The following is a 20,467-nucleotide window of genomic DNA, read 5'->3' as shown; positions in this document are numbered from 1 at the left end:
AAGTTAAGTGGTTGTTTATGACGTGCCGCATGGGGTCCTGCGGACTCGTTGTTTTTTCTGGACCTTAATACAAGCACATTTCACCAAACAGGAAGCTGTATAATTATGTCTGTGATGAGCTGAAGTCCATGCGACTGAACACGTGTAGAGCATGTGGGGTTCCATGTTTGTTTGCACACATACATTAGCTCTGCAGCAGACCCACACCAGTACAGCCCACCTCTAAACCCAGTCAGCATGGAGCCACATACAAATGACTATATTTCTTTCTTTCTGCATGCACCTCATTCCTGTTTGCATTACACTCAGAGGCATTACATACATCTGTATTAAAAGTAATGTGATCCTCACTGCCTTAGCAGCTTAGCAGGTTCATCTTTTGCTTTTGCACCTTTACCTCCACACCACATGCTCTGCTGAAATTGCTGACCTGCCCACTACATTTTATGGTTGCGTTATTAAACTTTCATTTAATATAATTATTCTGTTATATTTAAAGTAAATATCTCGCCACATTTTTTGAGCCATTGTGTTTATACTTTCTCGTTTTGTATTTTTTTCATACGCAGGCCAAATGTTTGTGCTGACCAGGAGATGTCCATGATGGGGGCCCGTCAGCCTTGTGTCCAGGCTTTTTCCCGTATGATTAAAGTGTGGAAGCAGGGATGCACCAACCACAGATGGTGTACAAGCTACGAGAGAAGGTGACACCTCAATGCACAAACCTGTTGTAATATCTGCTTTTACGTATATTTTTAAACATATATTATAATTTACAGAAAAACCTGTGCCAAAAATGTATAATTCTATTTTTCAGGACATCTTACTACACGGTGTACCGGCAGGTGTACAGTGCGGATCTACGCACAGTTTATAAGTGCTGCCCCGGCTGGACTCAGGAGGGTGAAGAAATGGGCTGTCTGCACAGTGAGTAATGGCATTAAACAAACATATGTACATATGGCATTATACAAACATGCTGCATGTATCACAAAGGGATAGATTTTACGTTGTTATGAAACCGTTGTGTATTTATTTGTTATTTGTTAACATAGCTGAGCAGAGATCTCCATCTACATGAAAATATGTGGCATATGATATGTGGTCTCCACAGGGCTTTGTGGTGTCAATACATGTTTCAATGGAGGCCAATGTGCAAAGACCGAAGACCGGATGTGCCAATGTCCACTGGGCTTTAAAGGGACGCGATGCCAATATGGTGAGTTAGAAAAAGTTGGCCATGTTCATAAACCTTCAGGTTCCACGCCTCACCCTTCATGTTTGGTGCGTAACAAGCTGAGTGCAGCTTTGTGAAGAAACAAACCGACCTACCCTTCACAACACGATGTCAAGGCTCTAACAGGCCCAGTCAACAGAGCGAGTCCGTTGCTCCGCTGTGATTGGACGAGGCGGCTCTGTGGGGTCTCCGGGTAGTTAAAGGTAGAAGGACGTGCTTTCTGGGATCAATGGTTTCCTTTGAAGACTACCAGCCTGGAGTGCTGTGGCCAACCCAGCTGAGGCTCCTCACTATAAAACCTGTATGGCAGTACATCCAGATGGTAATGGTAACATTTTTTTTAAAACATACGTATTGAGGACACGGAAATACGCTTATTGACATTCGGATTACCTGTACAAAAGTAAACGAGGCCAAAAGCAGCAGAAAGCATAAAGACAGGAAATGCTTGTCTCTTTTGAACAGTAGCAGAATCCAGCAAGCAGCAGCTCCAAGGCTCACTAATTAACACCGTGGAGCTCAATGACAATTTGCCTTTTTTACGAGGGTGCCAGACTCTATCCCGCCTGGGAGCAGTTACTCCTGCAGTCTCCATTAGTCCACTGGCAACTGCAAGGAAGGTTTCTTTTTTTTTTAAACCAGTGGAATAAGTCAGATAGATAGAAGATATTTCTGTGTTGAAGACAAACAAAGTGTGTTTTGTCACCTCAGACCGTAATCACCTCAAGCTCCTCAATATGCTAATTCGACCTCCAGTGTCGACCCTCAGAGGGGGAGCCTGGCGTCCGTCATCGTTTAAAGGGTGAACCCTTCTAAGAGGTTTCCTCTGTTGTCTGTTTGGTTCTACTGTCCAAACCCCTGCGGCCGACGTCAACGCGCTAAACAGGAGCATGTTTGTTAATGTTTTTTCAGGGGGGGGGGGGGGGGGGTGACAGGGACGTGTCGCTGTTTGTTTGTCGAAGGCAGCTCTGCAGTGCGTTTGTTTTGGCTCTTTGGTTTTCACACGTTGGAGTGGCAATAAGGAACTGATTGAGACGTGTGATCCAACCCCTCTTCCTCTAGGGGCTCTCTCCCTTTCCCACACTTCCCGCTGCCGTCGAAGTCGCCGTTTTTCCTTATCACATCTCTTGAGACAGATTTATCCTCCCCCTGCCAGAATCATTGTGTAAGGAGAGAGTCAGCCGAGCTCCTGTTCTCACGGAACATGTGCTTGGTGCAGAGACACGACTGGTGATCCTGGGTTTCAGGGGTACGCTTTGAGTCCAAGTGTTTTAGAGGTTGTTTTTTTTCTAATTCTGTCATCATAAAAAGTACATATGCAAGATACATTTTCAACGTGGATGAATGTGGTGCACGCTGAGCAACCAGGGTTCCACCAGGGAATCCTCTCCGTTATTGGATTTGCCTTGTGAGCTCTGACATTGCACAGTGACAGACTTTAGTACTGTCCTCTGCGCCGTTCACGGTGGAGAACAAGCAGATACAGTAGAGAGAGAGAGAGAGAGGAATGTTGACCCCGCTAACACCAGCAGGACTTGAAGATGATTCCCAAGGCTTCTTCGGATGCTTTATGGGGGTTTGCCTCATATGCGTGTATCCTTTCCTCCTGCATGCAAAGCCTGTAAAAGCGTGCAAGAGCATCTCTGCCTGGTGTCTGCCTCGACCATGGTTGATTTCCTGGGTGTCCGTCAACTTGCCGATGACTCGTATGTGAAGGATGGTGCTCATAGTGACGGATCCGCAGAGAGTTTGGAGGCTTATAGCTCATTTTCAAATCTTCTATTACCCTAGTTTCTATTCCCGGCATACAGAGAAAAAGCTGTAAAACCTACTTTGGACTTCCCAGCTCTAAATATGAAAATGCTCAGCTATTAGCTGGTGAACATAGTGGAGTAGATAATGAGACAGTTTGTGGAGCTTAAAGCTACAAAAGGGAATATTGGTTATTTTAGACTTATTGGTCTACTTCACTCCAAATGAATACCGGTGTCTTTCTGTAACAGCTGGAAGTATAAATGCGAAATGGGAGTTTTTCTTGTCACCTCAAAAGGTGAAAATATATGAATGTTTTTCCAACAGCTTTTTTTTTTATGTCCCCAGTGTCAATAACTCACGTACTACCAGTCAAATGTGTGTCCTTCTGAGGTGGATGAAACATTATGCTTGACCAGAACTGCAATTAAAGAGATCAAATGTGGTCAATCCTATTTTTTTTATGGAAGCGGCAGATTATCACTCACTATTGATATCAGCGTTTATGGGTCTTTCAGGAGAAGGAGAGTTTATACCTCCCCCCCCCCCTTTCTTTTCAGCACTCCATGTCGAACGCCTGCTTGAACGTCGCTCTCCTTGCTATCGTTGCCGTATCGCGCTGGTGGAGCCCCCATTGTGCGTCGCGGGGGGGCCGGGCGCTCACCTGCTTCCAATCTCTGATCTGAGACAGAAGGCGGTTGACATCAAGGCCTGCTGCGGCGTGGTCACTGCGGGGCCATAAGCGGCCTGGACGCAGCCCAAGCATTGTGCCCGAGACACGCTGTGGTACTTTCATTTTACTCCTGTTTCTGAATGCCCCTCGGTCTCACTCTATTAAGGCCTGGACTGGGCTTAGCTTTGGTTAAAAGGATGCACGGGTCTGCATGACATTAAGAGTGTGAGGGCAGAAACCATCTGGTTTTCAGAGCACTTTATAGGGCAATGATCATGGACATTTCCTAAGACTGGATGCAGTTTAACTAGAGGTTTTAATGAGACAGCTAGGAATGTAGGCAGACATTGGGGGGAGGTAACAGTAGAGGTATTAGACACAAGAAGTCATTACGTAATGATAACACTATTTCTTTCCAACATGCACACACATACATACACCTCCCATGCTTAAACAGAATTACGTTTTTAAGAAATTATTTATTGTCATGTTTTGACAGAACAGCAGAAAGCGTAACAATTGTCTCATTCACATTTTTCGCTCTTCACTTGAAGACATGAACTCGAGTGATTAATCCCCAGGACCCTGAGATGTCTCCCGTGTTCCCAGTTAGATTAAACACACCTGTGCATCTGTGTGTCCATAAATGTAAACTTTAACCAATTAGACAGAGTTCATCTGTATCTCCTTTACAGTAGAGCTGCTCTTAAATCTTTTGGTAGTGTTAGCTTACTGGAGGACATAAATTAGCCATTCTTCATAAATTGCCTGCATTAAATTAGGTAATTATGATTTAAACTCAACGTGTAATGGTTTTAGTACAACAGCAGCCATCTTTGACCGGATCAGCTTGTAGTAGAAGGAGGGGATTAAAACACTGTGGAAAAAGATGCTGACTCAGCTCTTCATTTAACATCTTGCTGTGCTGAATTGAGGGCAAGAGGAGGGGCTTTTGTACGGGTTTTTGTCCAGGTTCTAATTAAGCAAATCTAAGTTTCCTTTATTAACTTTTTCTCTGTTCTCCCAAAAATATAGGTGCTTTAGAAGTGCTTTTGAATATGGCTTTATCATAGTCAAAGAATATCTAATATAATGTGCTCCTTTATGGATTCCCAGCCAGTGTTTGATGTCCTTCATTTGAACGCTTTCACATGATATTTCACTGGCAGGACTTCTTCTGCTCTGAACCTTAGAGCCTGTGAATGAATTCAATTTCATCTGTTTAAATCCTGGAAGTAAATAAACTCAAAAACCCAGTCAGAAAAAAAATATTTAATTACACAAATGTAATACATATAGTAGAGATATGTTTTCCTCTCCTGGGAAACAAAAGGAATACTTAAAGATCATTTTTGGTGCAACGTAAGGTATGAAAAACAGGACGTGAAAAATGATGTCTCTGTTACTCCTTACGTTGTTTTCACAACTTCAGGGAACAATGATGTCTTTTACAGGTCTGGAATGATCCACCATGCATAGTTTGATTCTTCTTCCAGTCTTTCCACCCACTATGTTCCACTGTGGAGGTCCAGGTCTATTATAAGCCTTCTGTTTTGAGTAAGAGGAACCAATCAAACAAATGTTTTCCTCAGTATTTCTAAGACTGTTAGACAAATCAATCGGACTGTGATAAGTCTAGGCTAAATCCTTGTCAGCGAATGAGGTATAAAGCTTATATAAGATATATACGCTTGCTTGGAATAAAATCCGTGCACCAAAACTCTCTTCCTCTTAACACAGTTGAATCCCGGAGAATGGACACTAATCTAAAGGCAGTGAACAGATTAGAGGGACATAATTGCGTCAAAACTCTGCTGCAGATTAGGTTTCATAAATATATGATGGAAACCATATAAACTGTAGACTGTTTTCTTTGGACAAACAGAACTAAGCAAATACATTGTGATATTACTCAAGAAAACTATTTATGGTAATTATCACCTGTTGAAACCTGACTTAAAAGCCGCTGCAGCTTCTGGCAGAGTATATCAGACCTAGCAGCGATGGAGACTCAAGCCTACATTTAAGTGTTAGTTCAAGAGTACGTAAAGGCCACCAACGCCTGTTTTGAGGATCATTTGATATATCGTAATGTAGACAAACGTTTCCTCTGGAATGTAAAAGGCCAGCTGTCTCATTGTTTCATATCTCAGGTCTCCCAATAACTGTCTTGATGCATGAATCATGTGCCAACTTGGAGGTAGCGACACGGCACGGGGACAGCCGGGGCTCTACATGTGCTACATGCTTAGCCTAGCTATCAGAGGAAGAAGCTCATTAAAGTTGTTTGCTAGGTTAATGCAGAGCGTGTTAGAGCTAATGGTGTGTGTGATTGACCATGTGCTCCCAAAGCTCACTGTGAGATTCCTATGGCAGCAGTGGAGAAAGCTAAGAACTTGTCTCTGCCCATGTAGCGTTAGCATCAGGGAAACAAGGGAGGGCCCTGCTAGGGATCCATCTTCCTCACTTCCTCCCTGGACCCATATTGCTGCTGGTTGGCTACAGAAAAAAAGGGAGTCAATATGATTATTACTTTGTGGAGCAGCTTTGCAGTCAGTCTTTGCTCTTTTGGAAATATGCTATGTTCTACTTTAGCAGGCACCTTTAGGATGCATTACCTTGGGAACTAGATAATGGTCACATTTGTGACACTGTAACTTTAAATAAGTCTCGTCCAAGGTTTAAATGCTTTTCTACCATCAAAGTGAAAAAAATAAGATCTGTCCTGCTTTGTTGCTGTGAAAAGACAACGCACTGAACATAAGGCATTTAAATCTTCAGCCCTGTTTCATTCCTGCAGTGGTACACATTTTCTCTCCCCTCTGCTGGTCAACCAAGGAGGATGGCTTCTCCAGATTTAGAAGTTGACGGATGCTTTCAAGGAGATACAGGGCAAAAAGTTCAACTTTAAGGACATGTGTTTTCTTTCAAAACGCATGTGATCATTAATAACTTCAATCAAGGTTCAACTCACTCGACGGGTTGTGAAAACTTAAGGCGTCGTCATCATTACCAGAGCAGACTAATTAGAATACCACCAGACATCTCGTGTCCACAGTAAATCATGTTGTTCTCCGTTATTCATCAGTTCAGATCGACTGCAATTGTCTTTGTTACTACTAATTGACCATACCCAATAATTCACCAAAGTGCAGTGATCACTGCAGCTCTGTTTGATCTGCTGATTGAAAATCGCCCTCACTAATGAAGTTATGCACATCAGTTTGTGAACCCGGATCCAATGATTCAAGATGTCTGATTACAAGAACAGAACAGCGCCCGTTTAGGATGAATTTTGCAAGAAGAGGTAAATGTAAAACAGATGAGATTCTTGGGAAAAGTGCCATAAGACACTAGCGCTGTGTTTCTTCACTCTGTCATTCTGTGCTTGAATGAGGACCCAATGACAACTGGTATTCTTCCTCAGTGTTCAAGGCCTTGATTGATTGTATCCTTTTCTCCAGCAAGCTGTCCATGTCATTCAATGCAACATCTTGAGCACAATCCGACCTTTGTTCTCTCTGTATTCACTAGCGAGCTGATTGTTGAGGCTCACTTTCCTCTCTGTGACGGGTTCCTTAAAGCTCCTCTGCTGTCTAAGAACGACCTTTGACCTTTATTCTGGTTCACAGGATCTCGTGCTTCTTCCAAAGCCCTTGATGGACCTTTCCTTCCTCTGCTAAAGTAACCAGAACACGTCTTCTGTCAAAGTAGCAACCTAATGTCTCAAGATAAGAAAATAAAATATCAAGTATTTACTAAATGCAGTAATTTAATCTTTCCTGCTACATTATCATATGTACCGCTTTGGTTCATTTAATAAGTAAATAGTGCAAAGTACAATATTGTTTTCAGGTGAATGATTGAACTTGCAATATCAATTAGTTGTGGTATGATTTTTAGACGTGTGCTAAGCTGCGTTCTTTTTCCGTGCCAATTGGTTACAATAGAAATGTGGGAATAGAGATTTACAAAATACAGGAAATACAAATCATTCCAGCCAGAGACTCAATTTCCACTCGGTGAGTAAAAAAAACGTAAATCTCTTCGGGCCAGAACCCTCCACATTCATTAAAGAGCGTTGAGAGACAAGTCAGGCCTGCTCATGCAGTTATTGATCTGGACTTTCTTTGCCTGATGTTTTTAACACGGGAGAGCGAATGGACACGTGGTGGAAGATTTGTTGAATAAGTTGATGTTAGAGTACTCCAAAACAGTATGCAGGAAGCCTGCTGGTCCACGGAGACATTGGACATGGGAGGTGCTTTACTGTAGAGGACATGAATCAATAACACCTGATGAGATAAGCAGCAATCGGGACTCGGTGGCCGATGTTTGTCGAGGACACAAGAACATTCAAGCAGATGTTCTGTTTTCTCCTTAGCTTGAGGGGAAACCATTATCCCCACCATCTCACCAGTATCAGCGGACCGACACTTTCCACTATGAAAGATATGATAATATTAAGAAGTTCAATGTAAGACAGCACAAATAAACTGTGATGGAGATTGAAGTGAGTGCTCCGTGTCATGTACCCTTTCAGTGCGTACAGGAACATGTTGCACTTGCTCTTACCTTCCAATCTAGATAATTATTCATAATGAATGTAGTATTGAGGAAAGCACTCTTTGACCCCTTTCTGCAGGCATCAGATGTCTCTCCTGGAGTACAATAAGTAAATAAGGAAAAAACCTGGGAACCATTTCACCCTCAGTGAAATGCTGATTTTCTTTCTCCTGAAAAGTACTTTATTTGTTTTGTCGACTCCGCATTATGTGGGTAAAAATCCTTTTCTTCCAGATGTTAACGAATGTGAAGTGGAGGAAGGCGGCTGTGAGGAGTTCTGTTGCAACACGATCGGCAGCTACTACTGCAAGTGTCCCGAAGGCAGTCGACTGGGGCCCGATGGCAAGGCATGTCATGGTAAGAGCCGGCATGCCACCTGCCTAAAAGGACTATTAACGCCTGTGTAATGCACCAAATGCGTCGCTTTGAGTTGAGACATGGGCCCATATGATGGTGCAGAAATGTTGGGTCATTCAATGTGAAATCTCCTCCCTAAATTGGCCTACTTAAGACCCACTTTAAAGGCCAGACTACAGGCTTTAAATGGCTAAACCTTTTCTCATGAGCTTCTGTTCTCAGACAGCAGGCTTTCTCAGTTTGGCCGTATCATCTGACCGAAATATGCTGCGTTAGAGTTGGGCACTGAGGCCCATTTGACCTTTAGAACTACAGGTGTGAAGAAGGCCCTGACCTTTAACCCTTATTGTCACTTAGTAACCATTTAAAGTCTGAGAACCAGCTAGTGGAGAAGACAGACGGAAGCAGCTTCGGCAGCTTGGAAGTTCTCCCTTTTGAGGCTTTTGTGTGAATTGTATGTGTGGTCATATTTATGGGGAAAGACAACGTTTGGATTTAAAGGGCTGCAGGAAAATAAAACTTGCTTTTTTTCATCCGGGGAATTTGAATGGTTAGTAAACCATTCTGAAAAGTTTTTCCTCTGACATTTTGAATCTACTGAGTTGTCTCTATGCACTTTTGTTTTTACAGATGAAAATGTGATCAAACTTCTCACATATTAAACCTACATTCAGCACAACAGTGACACTGAAACGTTTGCTCTCACATCGTAGAGCCTCCGATCCTCGTTGAGCTTTTGGTAAATTGCGACCACCTGTCCTCCCGAATGTTCAGGCTGTTTCATTGTCTAGTCGTAGATGCTAACTCAGCAGCTCCGATAAGAGCCAGACGGTGTCACACCATATCATTCAGACCTCGTGCCCCTCGACCTCTGACACAACAACTCCCGCCGCTGCTGCCCCACGCACCACCTCGCCCAGCGATGAAAAGCCACCATTGTGTGTGTCTGCCATTGAAATCCTCTCACATGAGGAGACCGACGAGTATATTAACCTTTACAAAACTGCCCCCCCCCCCCCCCCCCCTGCGCTGCGTCTATTGTTTTGCGTGTAAGGAATCCCCTACAATGGCCGCCAATGTGTTAAAGTGCCATCACAGGACGGCTCATGAACATGTTGCCGGTTAGGTGGTGATAATTCATTTCGTGCAGATGTCTGCATAAATTGGACAAACGGATATAAATGCCTTAAACCCTTTCAAGATCATCAATGTGCAGAATACTAAAAGGATTGTTTTACTGGTGAGAGGCCCCCAGTTTAACACCCCCCCCCCCTGTAGCTCCTATTAAAATAGCACAGATCGTTTTGGAGACGGCCGTTCCCACGGGGCTGTCACAGTGTTGAAGGTGCAGGGAAAACTATTTCAAAATGATTTACAATATCTGCACTACTTAGTGAGCCCTTTAACCCCCCGAGAAGGGATGCATTGCTCAAATAAACTGAACCACATGCTCAACCCCTGCACGAAAAAAGGGAATTTGCAACAATATTTTCCCTCCCTGCAAGCGTGTCCTCTGTCACCGCTGCGGACTGAAAATCCAGCGTCGGAGGTGACAGGTGGACGGAGGTTTGAGAGGACGCGTGATGTGTTGCCCAGATGTGCATACTGATGCCCGATTGCCCTTCAGCAGGGTGTCCAGGTTTGTCGTCTTCTGAGCTCGCTTCCTGTCTCTGTGGAACACGAACGTTGGTTTGACACGTGCTCGGCCATATGCAAGCCTCTCCTGTGCAGGAAATTGATTGCACGCATGCTGCTGCACGAACCATTCGTCACTTGAGCCAGAGACATTATGCGTGCACGTTTTCTGTCAAGACACAGGGTCAGCGTGGTTAAGCATACTGAATTCTTCTATGTATGTATCCCTCACTGTTACAATGGTCATGGTAGGTTTTAAACATGACACAGCTGAACTGTACACGTAATACTCCAAAATGAATGTCCCTGGGAAATATAGAAAAGCAGAGAATACAATTCTGGAGATCTGGTCAAATTGATTCATTAAATCTGTTGTGCATGTTTTTTTTCTTTCATTTCACACTATTTGGCTTGCTGCAGACGGAATGTTTAATTATACATACGTCGGATATCACACTTTATACAACCCACGATGAATGTTTGTTTGCAGAGAAAGGGTTTTGGGTCTTTGTGGTTGGTGTTATTATATTGCACAACAGTTTGTGGTAATTTTCCCTCGTATAAATGAATAGTTTACTTAATGAAAATTGGTCCGTGCGTGGCTATCAGTATACGTGTGTGTGTGTGTGTGTGTGCTCAGATGTAAACGAGTGTGAGGAGCTCAACGGAGGATGCCAGCAAACGTGTGTCAACACACCAGGCTCATTTCACTGTGAGTGCAGTGAGGGCTTCCGCATGCACTCCGATGGTCGGACCTGCATCGGTGAGTACTAAACTAAGCCTGTGCTAAGCCTTCTCACGCACTGCATTTATCCCTCATTAATATAGCGGGATTATTGCAGCCACAATTCCCCAGTGACATAAAGGAATGATACTTACAACAGAATTAGTCAAATGTTGTCTCTGTGGTTAGAAAGCTGGTCTGTAGATACAAATATTATTATAAAGGTGTGTGACATATAAGGTTTACAGACTATTAATCTTTTAGAACTGCAACAACCGACTCTGTTATTTAAATTGTACCTGTTTGAGTCATTATTGAGTTAAAAGCCAGCCGTTCCCCACGTTTTACATCCCGTCTGTGTCATCATGTCTGTGTTTAAAGCTCCCAGAAGGCACACAGCTAATATTTATATTTGGTACCTCGTTAAATCACAGGAGTAATGGGATGGAAAGATAATTAGTGACCAGGAGTACCGCTTATATCGCTTTCTAGTTTCCAGCCTTTACTTTAAGAGTTTCCCATAATTCAACGGATGCATCGTCCGAGGTGTGAAAGGACATTTTACAGTGCCAACAGACGCAAATGTACCTGTGTGCCTTCAGATGTTAAACATCCTATTGCTGCTCAGAGCTTCATCTATTCATTCTGTAATTGGACGACAAAGCACTTTTTACCCTTATTCACCATCTGTGTTCATGTCTTTGTTTGTTAAGCTGTGAACTCGTGTTCAATTCTGAATGGCGGATGCGAGCACAAGTGTGTGGACACGGGGAACAATAACTACAAATGTGACTGCCGGAGGAACTATCAGCTGAAGAGGGACGGGAGACACTGTGAACGTGAGTCATTATGCAAAATATTTCAGGTTCTTCTGATGTCAAAAAGTGCATCAAGTCCCAGCAAAAATACGATTTCTTTTGCTACAGCTGAGCGGTTTGCAGGTTAAAGGAGACAGAAACAGAAGGGCACTCACCTTTTTTTTTATGTTAAAAGGAGGTAAATCTAGTTGAGAGAATCTCCTTCATTTGAGTGTTTATTTGTGTGTGTGTCAGTGAGGGACCCCTGCCAGGACAGGAATGGACGCTGCTCCCAGCTGTGTCTCTCAGAGGACGGCCGGGTTCACTGCAGCTGCCGACCTGGTTTTACTCTGTCTGGAGATGGCAAGAACTGTGAAGGTGAGGAATCGCACACACACACACACACACACACACACACACACACACACACACACACACACACACACACACAACCGACTGTCTGCACGCACACTAAATAACTACCTTTCCCTGGAATGTGCTGCAGTTGAGCAGAAACACACTGAGGATTTTTCCATACGGTTTGGCCACAGTGGCTCTCGGAAACACACCCGTTCTGATTCGTGATGCCCCCCTTGATAACATTTTCTCTGTTCCACACACGAGGTAAAAGAGAAAACCAGCGGGTTAAGTTTTTGTTATGTGGTTTTGAAGATTTTATAATAATGGAACATCATTATTTAGCCTTGAACTTAAACTTGAGACCCTTAACATTTCTAGCTCTGAGTTGATTCATGAGCTGGTTGCATCAGTGTTTCCTTCTAAAAGTGTGTTTTGTTGCGGTATGAACCATAATAAACCAGGCCCCTCTGATGCTGAGAGTAAACTGCGTTAGGCCATCAGGGTTAGCGAATAAGAGGATATACATCAACTCTGAAATGCTCCGTCTCAATATGACCTAGAGATAAAGTCTTGTGTGTTGTGCAATTTTGCAAAATAGATCTTTGATATGTGAACTTCGCCTTTTTTTATCTTCTCGTTTTGTCTTTTCGTGTCCTCCTACAGACATTGATGAGTGCGGCTCAGGCCGTGCCGAGTGTTCCCATGGCTGTGCCAACATGCCGGGCTCCTTCAGCTGTGTGTGCCATCAGGGCTTTGAACTTGGTGCTGACGGCAAACAGTGCTACCGTAAGTAAAGGCGGATTTTTTTTTTAAAAACTTGTGCAAATAAGCAAATCCCTCAGATAACGTCTATATTTTTGCCTAAAAAGTGAAGGACAGCAGAATGCATTTATTGTTTTTTGAAGCAACGTGATAAGACCTTGGCTTCTTTCCAAATCAGGAAAGAGGCATAAATTGGGGGGGGGGGGCTAATAACCACCTCCCCACCTCGCTCATCTCAACTAGAACTAAAACTTGATGTCATCTACACAGCTGCAAAGTTTCAAGACTGCAATGCCCACAAAATCTTGCCAAAGTCTCCTCGAGTATCACACTCAACTGGCCTAGTGGCTGATAATAACCACACATTCCCTACTAAACACCAAGAGCTTTAGGACATTTGGGGATGGCAATAATAATAATATTAATAATAATACAAAACACATTATGTTTCAGCTGTGCCCTTTAAGTGTGGTGCTGTCTCCTCCAGGCATTGAGATGGAGATCGTCAACAGCTGTGAGAAGAACAATGGAGGTTGCTCCCATCACTGCGAGCACGCCACCAATGGCCCCTTGTGCTCCTGCAACCACGGTTACCAGCTGGACCGGCACAGGAAGACCTGCGTGGGTGAGAGCTCCTCCTCCTCCTCCTCCTCCTCCTTCCCTTCCTTCTTTTTCCTTTTCACTCACTCACAACGTCCCTCAGCTTGTGTCCTTCTGGCCTCGTGTTGAAACCGAACCGCGTGCCTCCCTCAGATAGCGACGAGTGTGTCACTGGGGAGTCCTGCTGCCGCCACCTCTGCAGAAACTACCCGGGCGGCTACGAGTGCAGCTGCACGGCCGGCCACCGGCTGAGTCCGGACGGCTGTGGCTGCGATGGTAAAAGTGCTTTTAGGGCCAATTCAAAGCAGTTAAAAGAACATCGTGCTCACAAAAGCAACACGTTTCACACAAACTCGATGCCAACCAACCACTCCATGACAACGGCTTCCATTGAGTTTTGCCGTTGTTCCGACCCATTTCATTCATGTCATTTTTGCCCTCCAGACATCGACGAGTGCCGAGCGGAGACCTCGGGCTGCGAACAAAACTGCGTCAACACCCTGGGAACATATGAGTGTTTCTGTGAGCTGGGCTTCCGCTTGGATCAGGACCAGCACTCCTGCGTTCGTGAGTGACAGGAACATTGTAGTTATTCTTGGATAGAATGGTAATTTAATTAGTAAGTAAAAGACAAGGCGGATTGAGCCAGTTAACGTTCATATAACTTACGTTGTTCTTTTTTTTTAGCTCTCTATGGCAGAGAACTGGAAGAAGAAGTGGATGAAGAAGGGGAGGAGGACGAGCAGCTGGATGTCCACAGATCACCAGACCTGCTGTTCCGCAACGCTCCTCGACTGCTGCAGTACACGGCCGCCCTGCGCGCCCGCTACGGCGGCGGCGAAACAGAACACGAGGCCCAGAGGGAGCGCCGAGGAGAGCTCGGGCTGGACAGCGCCATAGGTACAGGGGGGGGAAGGAGCGACACCGAGGCCCGCCCGAGGAACCCGACCACGTGATGGCTTCATCAAGTCCTCTCTCTCTCTCTCTCAGTGTGTCTGGACGGCTCGTTTGGAGAGGAGTGCAGCGTGAGCTGCGAGGACTGCGTGAACGGACGGTGTGGTGACGTCAGAGACGGATGCGAGTGTTCAGCTGGATGGACCGGGGTCGTCTGCAACGAGAGTAAGTCGACTGACAGCCTGCAAGCTTTTCTCTGAAGGTGGTTCTTTCTCCGCAGGTAGTCGGGGGCCGTGTTTTCACCGTCGCCCAGAACGTACAGACTAAAAAAATGTATCATTTATGCCCAGATCACATATACATGTCCCATGGGATAATGTCAACAGTGCACAGTCCTGCACTCACTCACCTCATGGTCTGTCTGAACTATTCACAGCCGCGAGGTGTAGTTTAATAAGAGAGATGAGATGTGCATCGATCAGGGGCCATGTGTCAAAAACCTGTCTGCCGCCCTGTGTGGGAGACTCGGTTGTTTATGGGCTCCAGAACACACGAGCAGCAGGGGAATCAATCTGTCTGCGGCTGGAGAGAGGCCAGGCCCTGCAGCAAGAGCACAGCCCCAAAGGGCCAAGGATGTCCACTCCCGGGTTAGCAAGCAAGGCTCCATTGTTCCTATCCGGCTCCGTGATTAATGGCTGTGTTTGGTCTCAACCAAGAAGTCAGGCCGGTAATCACCAGAGGAGAGCCATGTGGGACAAGTCCGCTGGAGGAACTAGTAGTATTTAGATGCACGACGTGGAGGGGAGGATCTGGACATTAGTGGCGTTTTCTGGGGAAAAAGGATGTACTGATGCATTGCAAAGAGCTAATTGGGGTTTTCCGCCTGGACAATAATAACTACAGAGTGCAGCTTGAGGACATGCAGCTTGCATACACCAAACTAAACGTGACTGAAGAGCAAATGATAAAATGTTAGGAGTGAATCCAAATCACAAAAGTAATATTAAAAACAAAGGAAACAATAGTAGAACCGCATGGCATAGAATCACATCCACGGCAACTCGTTAACCACTCACAGAGTTGGTGGTGAAATAAAAGTGTTTTTTTAAGGTTGCCTCAACATGCCCCAAATACCCCAAGGACCTTTCATCATTATGAAGCAGAATCGATGCCCCACTGCCCCGCCAACTGCACTATTCATTTACTTTGCTTGCATTTCCATTATTTTCTTCTTTTCTTCCTGCTCCTTTTCTATATTAATTGTGATGCATATTCAGTCATCTTTAATGCTGTTACCTCCATTGTTTACATGTAATCTTCTCTTGGAGTGACATTTAACGTCTGTGAAGTAAGTGTGATGTTTTATCAAATTTTCGACTTTTACTTGATAGTGTGAAGCACATTTTAAACAGCCAGCTGGTTCGTGTTGGGATTGCCAACAAGGCCAGAGGGAATAAAAGTGTCAGAAGGACACAAATCATGGGGAAAGACAGGAAGAAAGGTGCACGTATTCACTTTTTGACAATAACCCTTTCTTTGGCCGCTGTACTTTTCAAGTCTTTGTTCCTGCGCCAAAAGGACGTCCCCCACAGTTTGACTCATCAACTTGTGTCCTCCTCCAGCCTGTCCGCAGGGGACCTTTGGGCAGGCCTGTAGCAGCCTGTGCCGTTGTCAGAATGGAGGCTCGTGTGACCCTTTGACTGGGAAGTGTTTCTGCCCCCCCGGTGTACGGGGCCTGCTCTGCGAGGATGGTTCGTACACACACACACACACACACACACACACAATTCTCACACTGGTGTTAATGCAACAATCAGGCTCTGAATTGGTGGTCCGAGACATATTTCTCCTCGATATGAAGCATTGTGGCCTTATTTCCCCACGCTGTGCATCTGTTGGCAATGAGAAGTTGTTTTATCCTTTAAAATCCTTTTGTTTCATTTAATTTTCTGACCAAATCAAAGCAAAGTAATTGACAAAGCAGAAGCAGCATTTTGCAAACTATTTCTTTACACTTCTACAAATCACTAGTCATTCAATTCACGACTTTAACTCTTGTTTATCTTGTTTAGATCCTCAAGTGGCATTTTTCATGTTTTCCAGGTTGTCCGAAGGGTTATTTTGGGACTCACTGCAGAAAAAAGTGCAACTGCCCAAACGACGGACATTGCAACCGCATGTATGGAGGCTGCCTGTGCTCCCCGGGACTCTACGGACGCTTCTGCCACCTGCGTGAGTACCAACCGGGACCTCATCACCACCCCCGCTGCATGATGGCGATGTCGATGCGATGAACCATACTGGCAAAGTCCTCAAGTTTATTACCATCAATAAAAATAATAGATCCCAAAATTACAGGAGATTATGAGCAACTTTTGCGTGTAACTCAAAACAAACGCATCATCCTTATGAGTGAAACGACATCTCATTGACAGCCATTGCTGGTGGATTTCAATCATTTCGGTGGATATTTGAGTGACCGTAGATGAAAAGATCCAAACCATGAAAGCAATCTTTAGGTTTAGGGCCTAGATGGTTCATACAAACACATTATAAGGTTGAATATTATATACGCTGTAACTAGGCCGAGGCTCCCTTTCGCAGTGTCCCCCCCGTCTCACTCGTCCTCGCCGGCCGAGCGCGGCCGCTTGGACGGTGGCACCAGGTGCGACGGCAGCTCTCGGGGCAGCCAGTGGCCCTCCAGCTTTCCCTCAATGAGATGGACCGCCAGGGCGAACTCCTCGTTGTCCAGCGCGCCGTCCCCGTCCACATCAGACAGCCTCCACACATGAGCGAGCACGGAGTTGGGTAGGAGGGTGGTCTTCATCCACTCTTTGACTTTGCTGGCGCTCAGTCTGCCCCCGTTTGGACTCAGGTTGAAGAAAATCTCATCGTACTTTGGCTTGTGTTTCGCCACGGCCCACTCGACAAAATCGCTCTCGGCGCTCCCGCCGGCTTTTTGGAGTTCCTTGAACAAATCTTTCTTGTAATGCTCGGGCCTGAACGTTCCCAAAAACTCGCCGTCCAGCACGCCGGGGAGGGATGTCTTTCTCGGTTCTTGTTGTTGAATCAAGGGCACCAGGTCTGCGATGTCACTGGTCAGGAGTTTATCCAAGGAAGCCATCAGACTGGGTTTCAGTGTCTTGAACCTGGAGAAATCTTGACCCAAAAGTTTTTCCTGAAAAGGCGCGCGCGAGAAAAAAGTTAAGCTCACGGAACATTGTGATCATTTCGCATCAAGGCAACGGCTGAACATATTGTTTCCACCTGCATCTTGGTGCAGTCGGGGAAGTCCCCGGCTGGGACTCGATGCCGCTGCTGGATCTTGGTGAAAATCAGCGGAAGTTGGTAGATCAGGTTGTGCTTCTTGCTCTCTTTGCAAAAAACTGTCGGCATCTCCTTTTTCAGGTAGCTGATGACGTGAGCATGTGCCTATGAGGGTGGATAGAAAAAAAAAAAAAGAAGAATCATCATCACTGCAACTCAAATTGTAAATATTTATCCAAAGAGAGGGTGACGGCATTGAGCATGTGAGACCTCTTACCCTCACCAAGCGAGCCCTTTTCACCAAGTCGTTCAGCTTGCGTACGGCAGCGTTCCGGGGCAGGTTCCTAATGTCGGCCAAAAGATCCTCCTCCTCCAGCTCTAACAGCTGGTAGTGGTCACACGGCTGCCTGGGCTCCGACCAGAAAGATCCCACGTGAACCCGCAGGATCTCGGGGGTCCGAAACACTTTACCCAGCGACCACATGAGGGCGCCGTACACCCTCATCAGCTGCTGCGAGTCCACCCTGTCGGCTTTGTTGAGGACCACGCGCAGCTTGTCCTCGTGGCCGCACAGGGCCCCGAAGGCCCGGGTGAGCTCGTCGGAGAACTCCAGCTTGTGCGCGTCGAACAGCAGGATGATCCGATCCGCGCGCTCGGCGAACCAGCGCAGCACGGCCGGGAAGTCGTAGCCTGGGGGGCGGGGGGGGGGGGGAACCAAAGCACCGGGGTTTTTTCATTAGGGCCTCGAGAAACATGCACATCCCAGAGGACATCCCCACACTTTCGGGTCACACCCCGCAAGATGAATGCATTCGTAAAAACAACTGCTCAGTTACTCCCAGCCCTGCTCGCCCCCCCCCCCCCCCTCCTCCCAACTGTGCTTCTGGCTTCAAGTCTTGCTTTACTATTATCTCATCGCAGCTGCAAAGACTTTGCTTCCAACCAGGAACTTTAATCCCGACAAAAACGATGTTTTCCAACTTTCTTAAAAGGAATGACTGGGGAAAAGTGCTGGGACTCACCGCGGCTCAGTTTTCCTTTAGCAGCGGTCAGGATGCCCGGGGTGTCGATGATGCTGATGCTCTCGAGGACTTTATTTGGCATCTGGACGCACTGAAACCTACAAATGAACAAAATGCGTCAACATTAAAAAACACCCGAAACAAAGCCTTTACTCTCCAGCCTTCATTTGGAGAACGCAGGATGAATCGCTGTGATGAATCAGTGCTTCTATGCTTCTACGCTAGTATCTCCAAAGCAAAAGGAAACAAGGAAACATCCTTCCCCCTCTCTCCTCCAGGCTCTTGATTCCCGACTGGCATCACCTGTTCAGAAAAGCGTTTCCGAATGGGTCCAGGTGGCGAAAGGGCTTTTTGGGGTCCACTGTGAGGGCGTTGCCGGGGATGACCCCCTCCGCCTCTCCGTGCATGAGGGCGGTGAAGCAGTCGGTGGTTGGCTCGGGCCCAACTCTGCCACCAGGGAAATCTTCTTCGATGAGATATCTGAAGTCCAAGCAGCCGTTCACAGCGGTTAAACGGCTCAGTTAAACGCCTTCCCCGGGAATGAAAAAATGCATGCAGGTGTTCTGGTTCTTACCTGACAAAGGTGGTCTTTCCCGTCGAGTACTGACCTATCACCAAGACCATGGGTTGGTTGTCGAACTCCGCGTCCTCGTAGCGCGGAGAATGGAAGTGATGGAAAGAAGAGTGTTTCTCGATGGGCAGCAGCCTCTTGAAGTAAAGATTCTTCAGCTCCTCTGTCACCAAATTCACGTCCCCCAGTGTTTTCGGGTCGCTCCTGAGCCTCCGGACGGACATGCTGATGGAATCGTTGCTCCTGACCTCTCAGCGCGAGGGGGCGGCTCGCGCTTCTGAGAGCAAGCCGAGTGATGGAGGGGGTATTAGCAGATTCTCTCAGCTGCACGCTCCATCCTGCAGCGGGACACATGGAGAGGGTGGAGAGGGTGGAGAGGGTGTAACCGCAGGCTGCAGCTGGACCAAACGTAAAGCCAATGCCGAGAGGGACAGGGTGGAGTGGAGCTCAGCCTTTTTTCATTTGCAGAGTAGCGAGAATCTTGGCAGAATTCATGCAGATTGTTCTGAACACTGAGTGAATACTTGAGTCTGAAAAGTCTCACGTGATACTTTTAATCTATTTGTTCAATGCTTCTACTAACAATGTGATAACGCTTTCAGATAAGTACCCACAACAAATAAAACTGCGTGGGAAATTGCCTTTTCCAAACTCTAGTCTCACTTTAGGTTTGCAATTAAAACAATTCATTCAACTTTTGGATCAAAGTCTAAAAAAGAGGCGGCAGAAGTCACATGACTTGAGCCTGCAGAAGTACGATGTGGTCATAACACCGTGGCTGCTTGTTGGTTTTGGCTCCGAGTTGGGTGTCATTTGATAGCAGAGATTTTATTTCAACATTCTTTACTTAATTAACTTTCCCCACCTTCACTTAAACAAAAACAAACGTTTCTACCATCATTTATTGTCTTTGCTTAAACGTTGAAAAAATCTAAATGTGTATATTCTTTTGTGGTGGGAAAAGTATCCAAATCCTACTTAAAAGGCATAAAGAGTAGAAGTTCTAAAAAAAAAACAATGTGTTATTTTCTAAAATCATTTCTAATGACTCACAAGAAGGGAGTGATGGAGTCTGCCTCTGGAGAGACCCTCTGCTGGTCTGTTCTTATTTGGCCTTTTCCAGGACATTTCTAGGCGTCAACCTCCGTATAAAAAGTATCCACTAAATGCCAAATCCTGCTCATTGTGTCTTTAAAAGAAGCAACACCACAGTGTAGAAATACTGGTGCATGTAAAAGTCCTCCTCTCAA

General features: G+C 45.7%; 2 protein-coding genes across 2 annotated transcripts in view; one reads left to right on the top strand and one right to left on the bottom strand.

Annotated features, from left to right (window-relative positions):
- Positions 1 to 20,467, top strand: part of megf6 (multiple EGF like domains 6) — a 35,191-nt gene that overhangs the window by 922 nt on the left and 13,802 nt on the right. The window contains exons 2-16 of the mRNA XM_062561109.1: positions 570 to 704; positions 818 to 927; positions 1,115 to 1,219; positions 8,463 to 8,585; positions 10,861 to 10,983; positions 11,658 to 11,783; positions 11,997 to 12,119; positions 12,765 to 12,887; positions 13,351 to 13,488; positions 13,617 to 13,739; positions 13,908 to 14,030; positions 14,151 to 14,363; positions 14,454 to 14,582; positions 15,980 to 16,108; positions 16,461 to 16,589. Coding sequence (XP_062417093.1) covers positions 570 to 704; positions 818 to 927; positions 1,115 to 1,219; positions 8,463 to 8,585; positions 10,861 to 10,983; positions 11,658 to 11,783; positions 11,997 to 12,119; positions 12,765 to 12,887; positions 13,351 to 13,488; positions 13,617 to 13,739; positions 13,908 to 14,030; positions 14,151 to 14,363; positions 14,454 to 14,582; positions 15,980 to 16,108; positions 16,461 to 16,589 — 1,952 coding nt within the window. The remainder of the gene's footprint in view (positions 1 to 569; positions 705 to 817; positions 928 to 1,114; positions 1,220 to 8,462; positions 8,586 to 10,860; positions 10,984 to 11,657; positions 11,784 to 11,996; positions 12,120 to 12,764; positions 12,888 to 13,350; positions 13,489 to 13,616; positions 13,740 to 13,907; positions 14,031 to 14,150; positions 14,364 to 14,453; positions 14,583 to 15,979; positions 16,109 to 16,460; positions 16,590 to 20,467) is intronic.
- Positions 16,547 to 19,523, bottom strand: LOC119222975 (EH domain-containing protein 2-like). The gene is made up of 6 exons (XM_037480016.2): positions 19,221 to 19,523; positions 18,950 to 19,126; positions 18,647 to 18,744; positions 17,902 to 18,314; positions 17,625 to 17,789; positions 16,547 to 17,535 (listed from the first exon to the last, which is right to left on the bottom strand). The coding sequence occupies exons 1-6, from the start codon at positions 19,439 to 19,441 to the stop codon at positions 16,975 to 16,977; spliced, it is 1,635 nt and encodes a 544-aa protein (XP_037335913.2). The 5' UTR covers positions 19,442 to 19,523; the 3' UTR covers positions 16,547 to 16,974.

This window comes from Pungitius pungitius, chromosome 3 (genome assembly GCF_949316345.1).
Source record: "Pungitius pungitius chromosome 3, fPunPun2.1, whole genome shotgun sequence".
NCBI classification, from domain to species: Eukaryota; Metazoa; Chordata; class Actinopteri; order Perciformes; family Gasterosteidae; genus Pungitius; species Pungitius pungitius.
The sequence above is the reverse complement of the archived record's forward strand: the minus strand, read 5'-3'. Positions and strand labels throughout refer to the sequence as shown.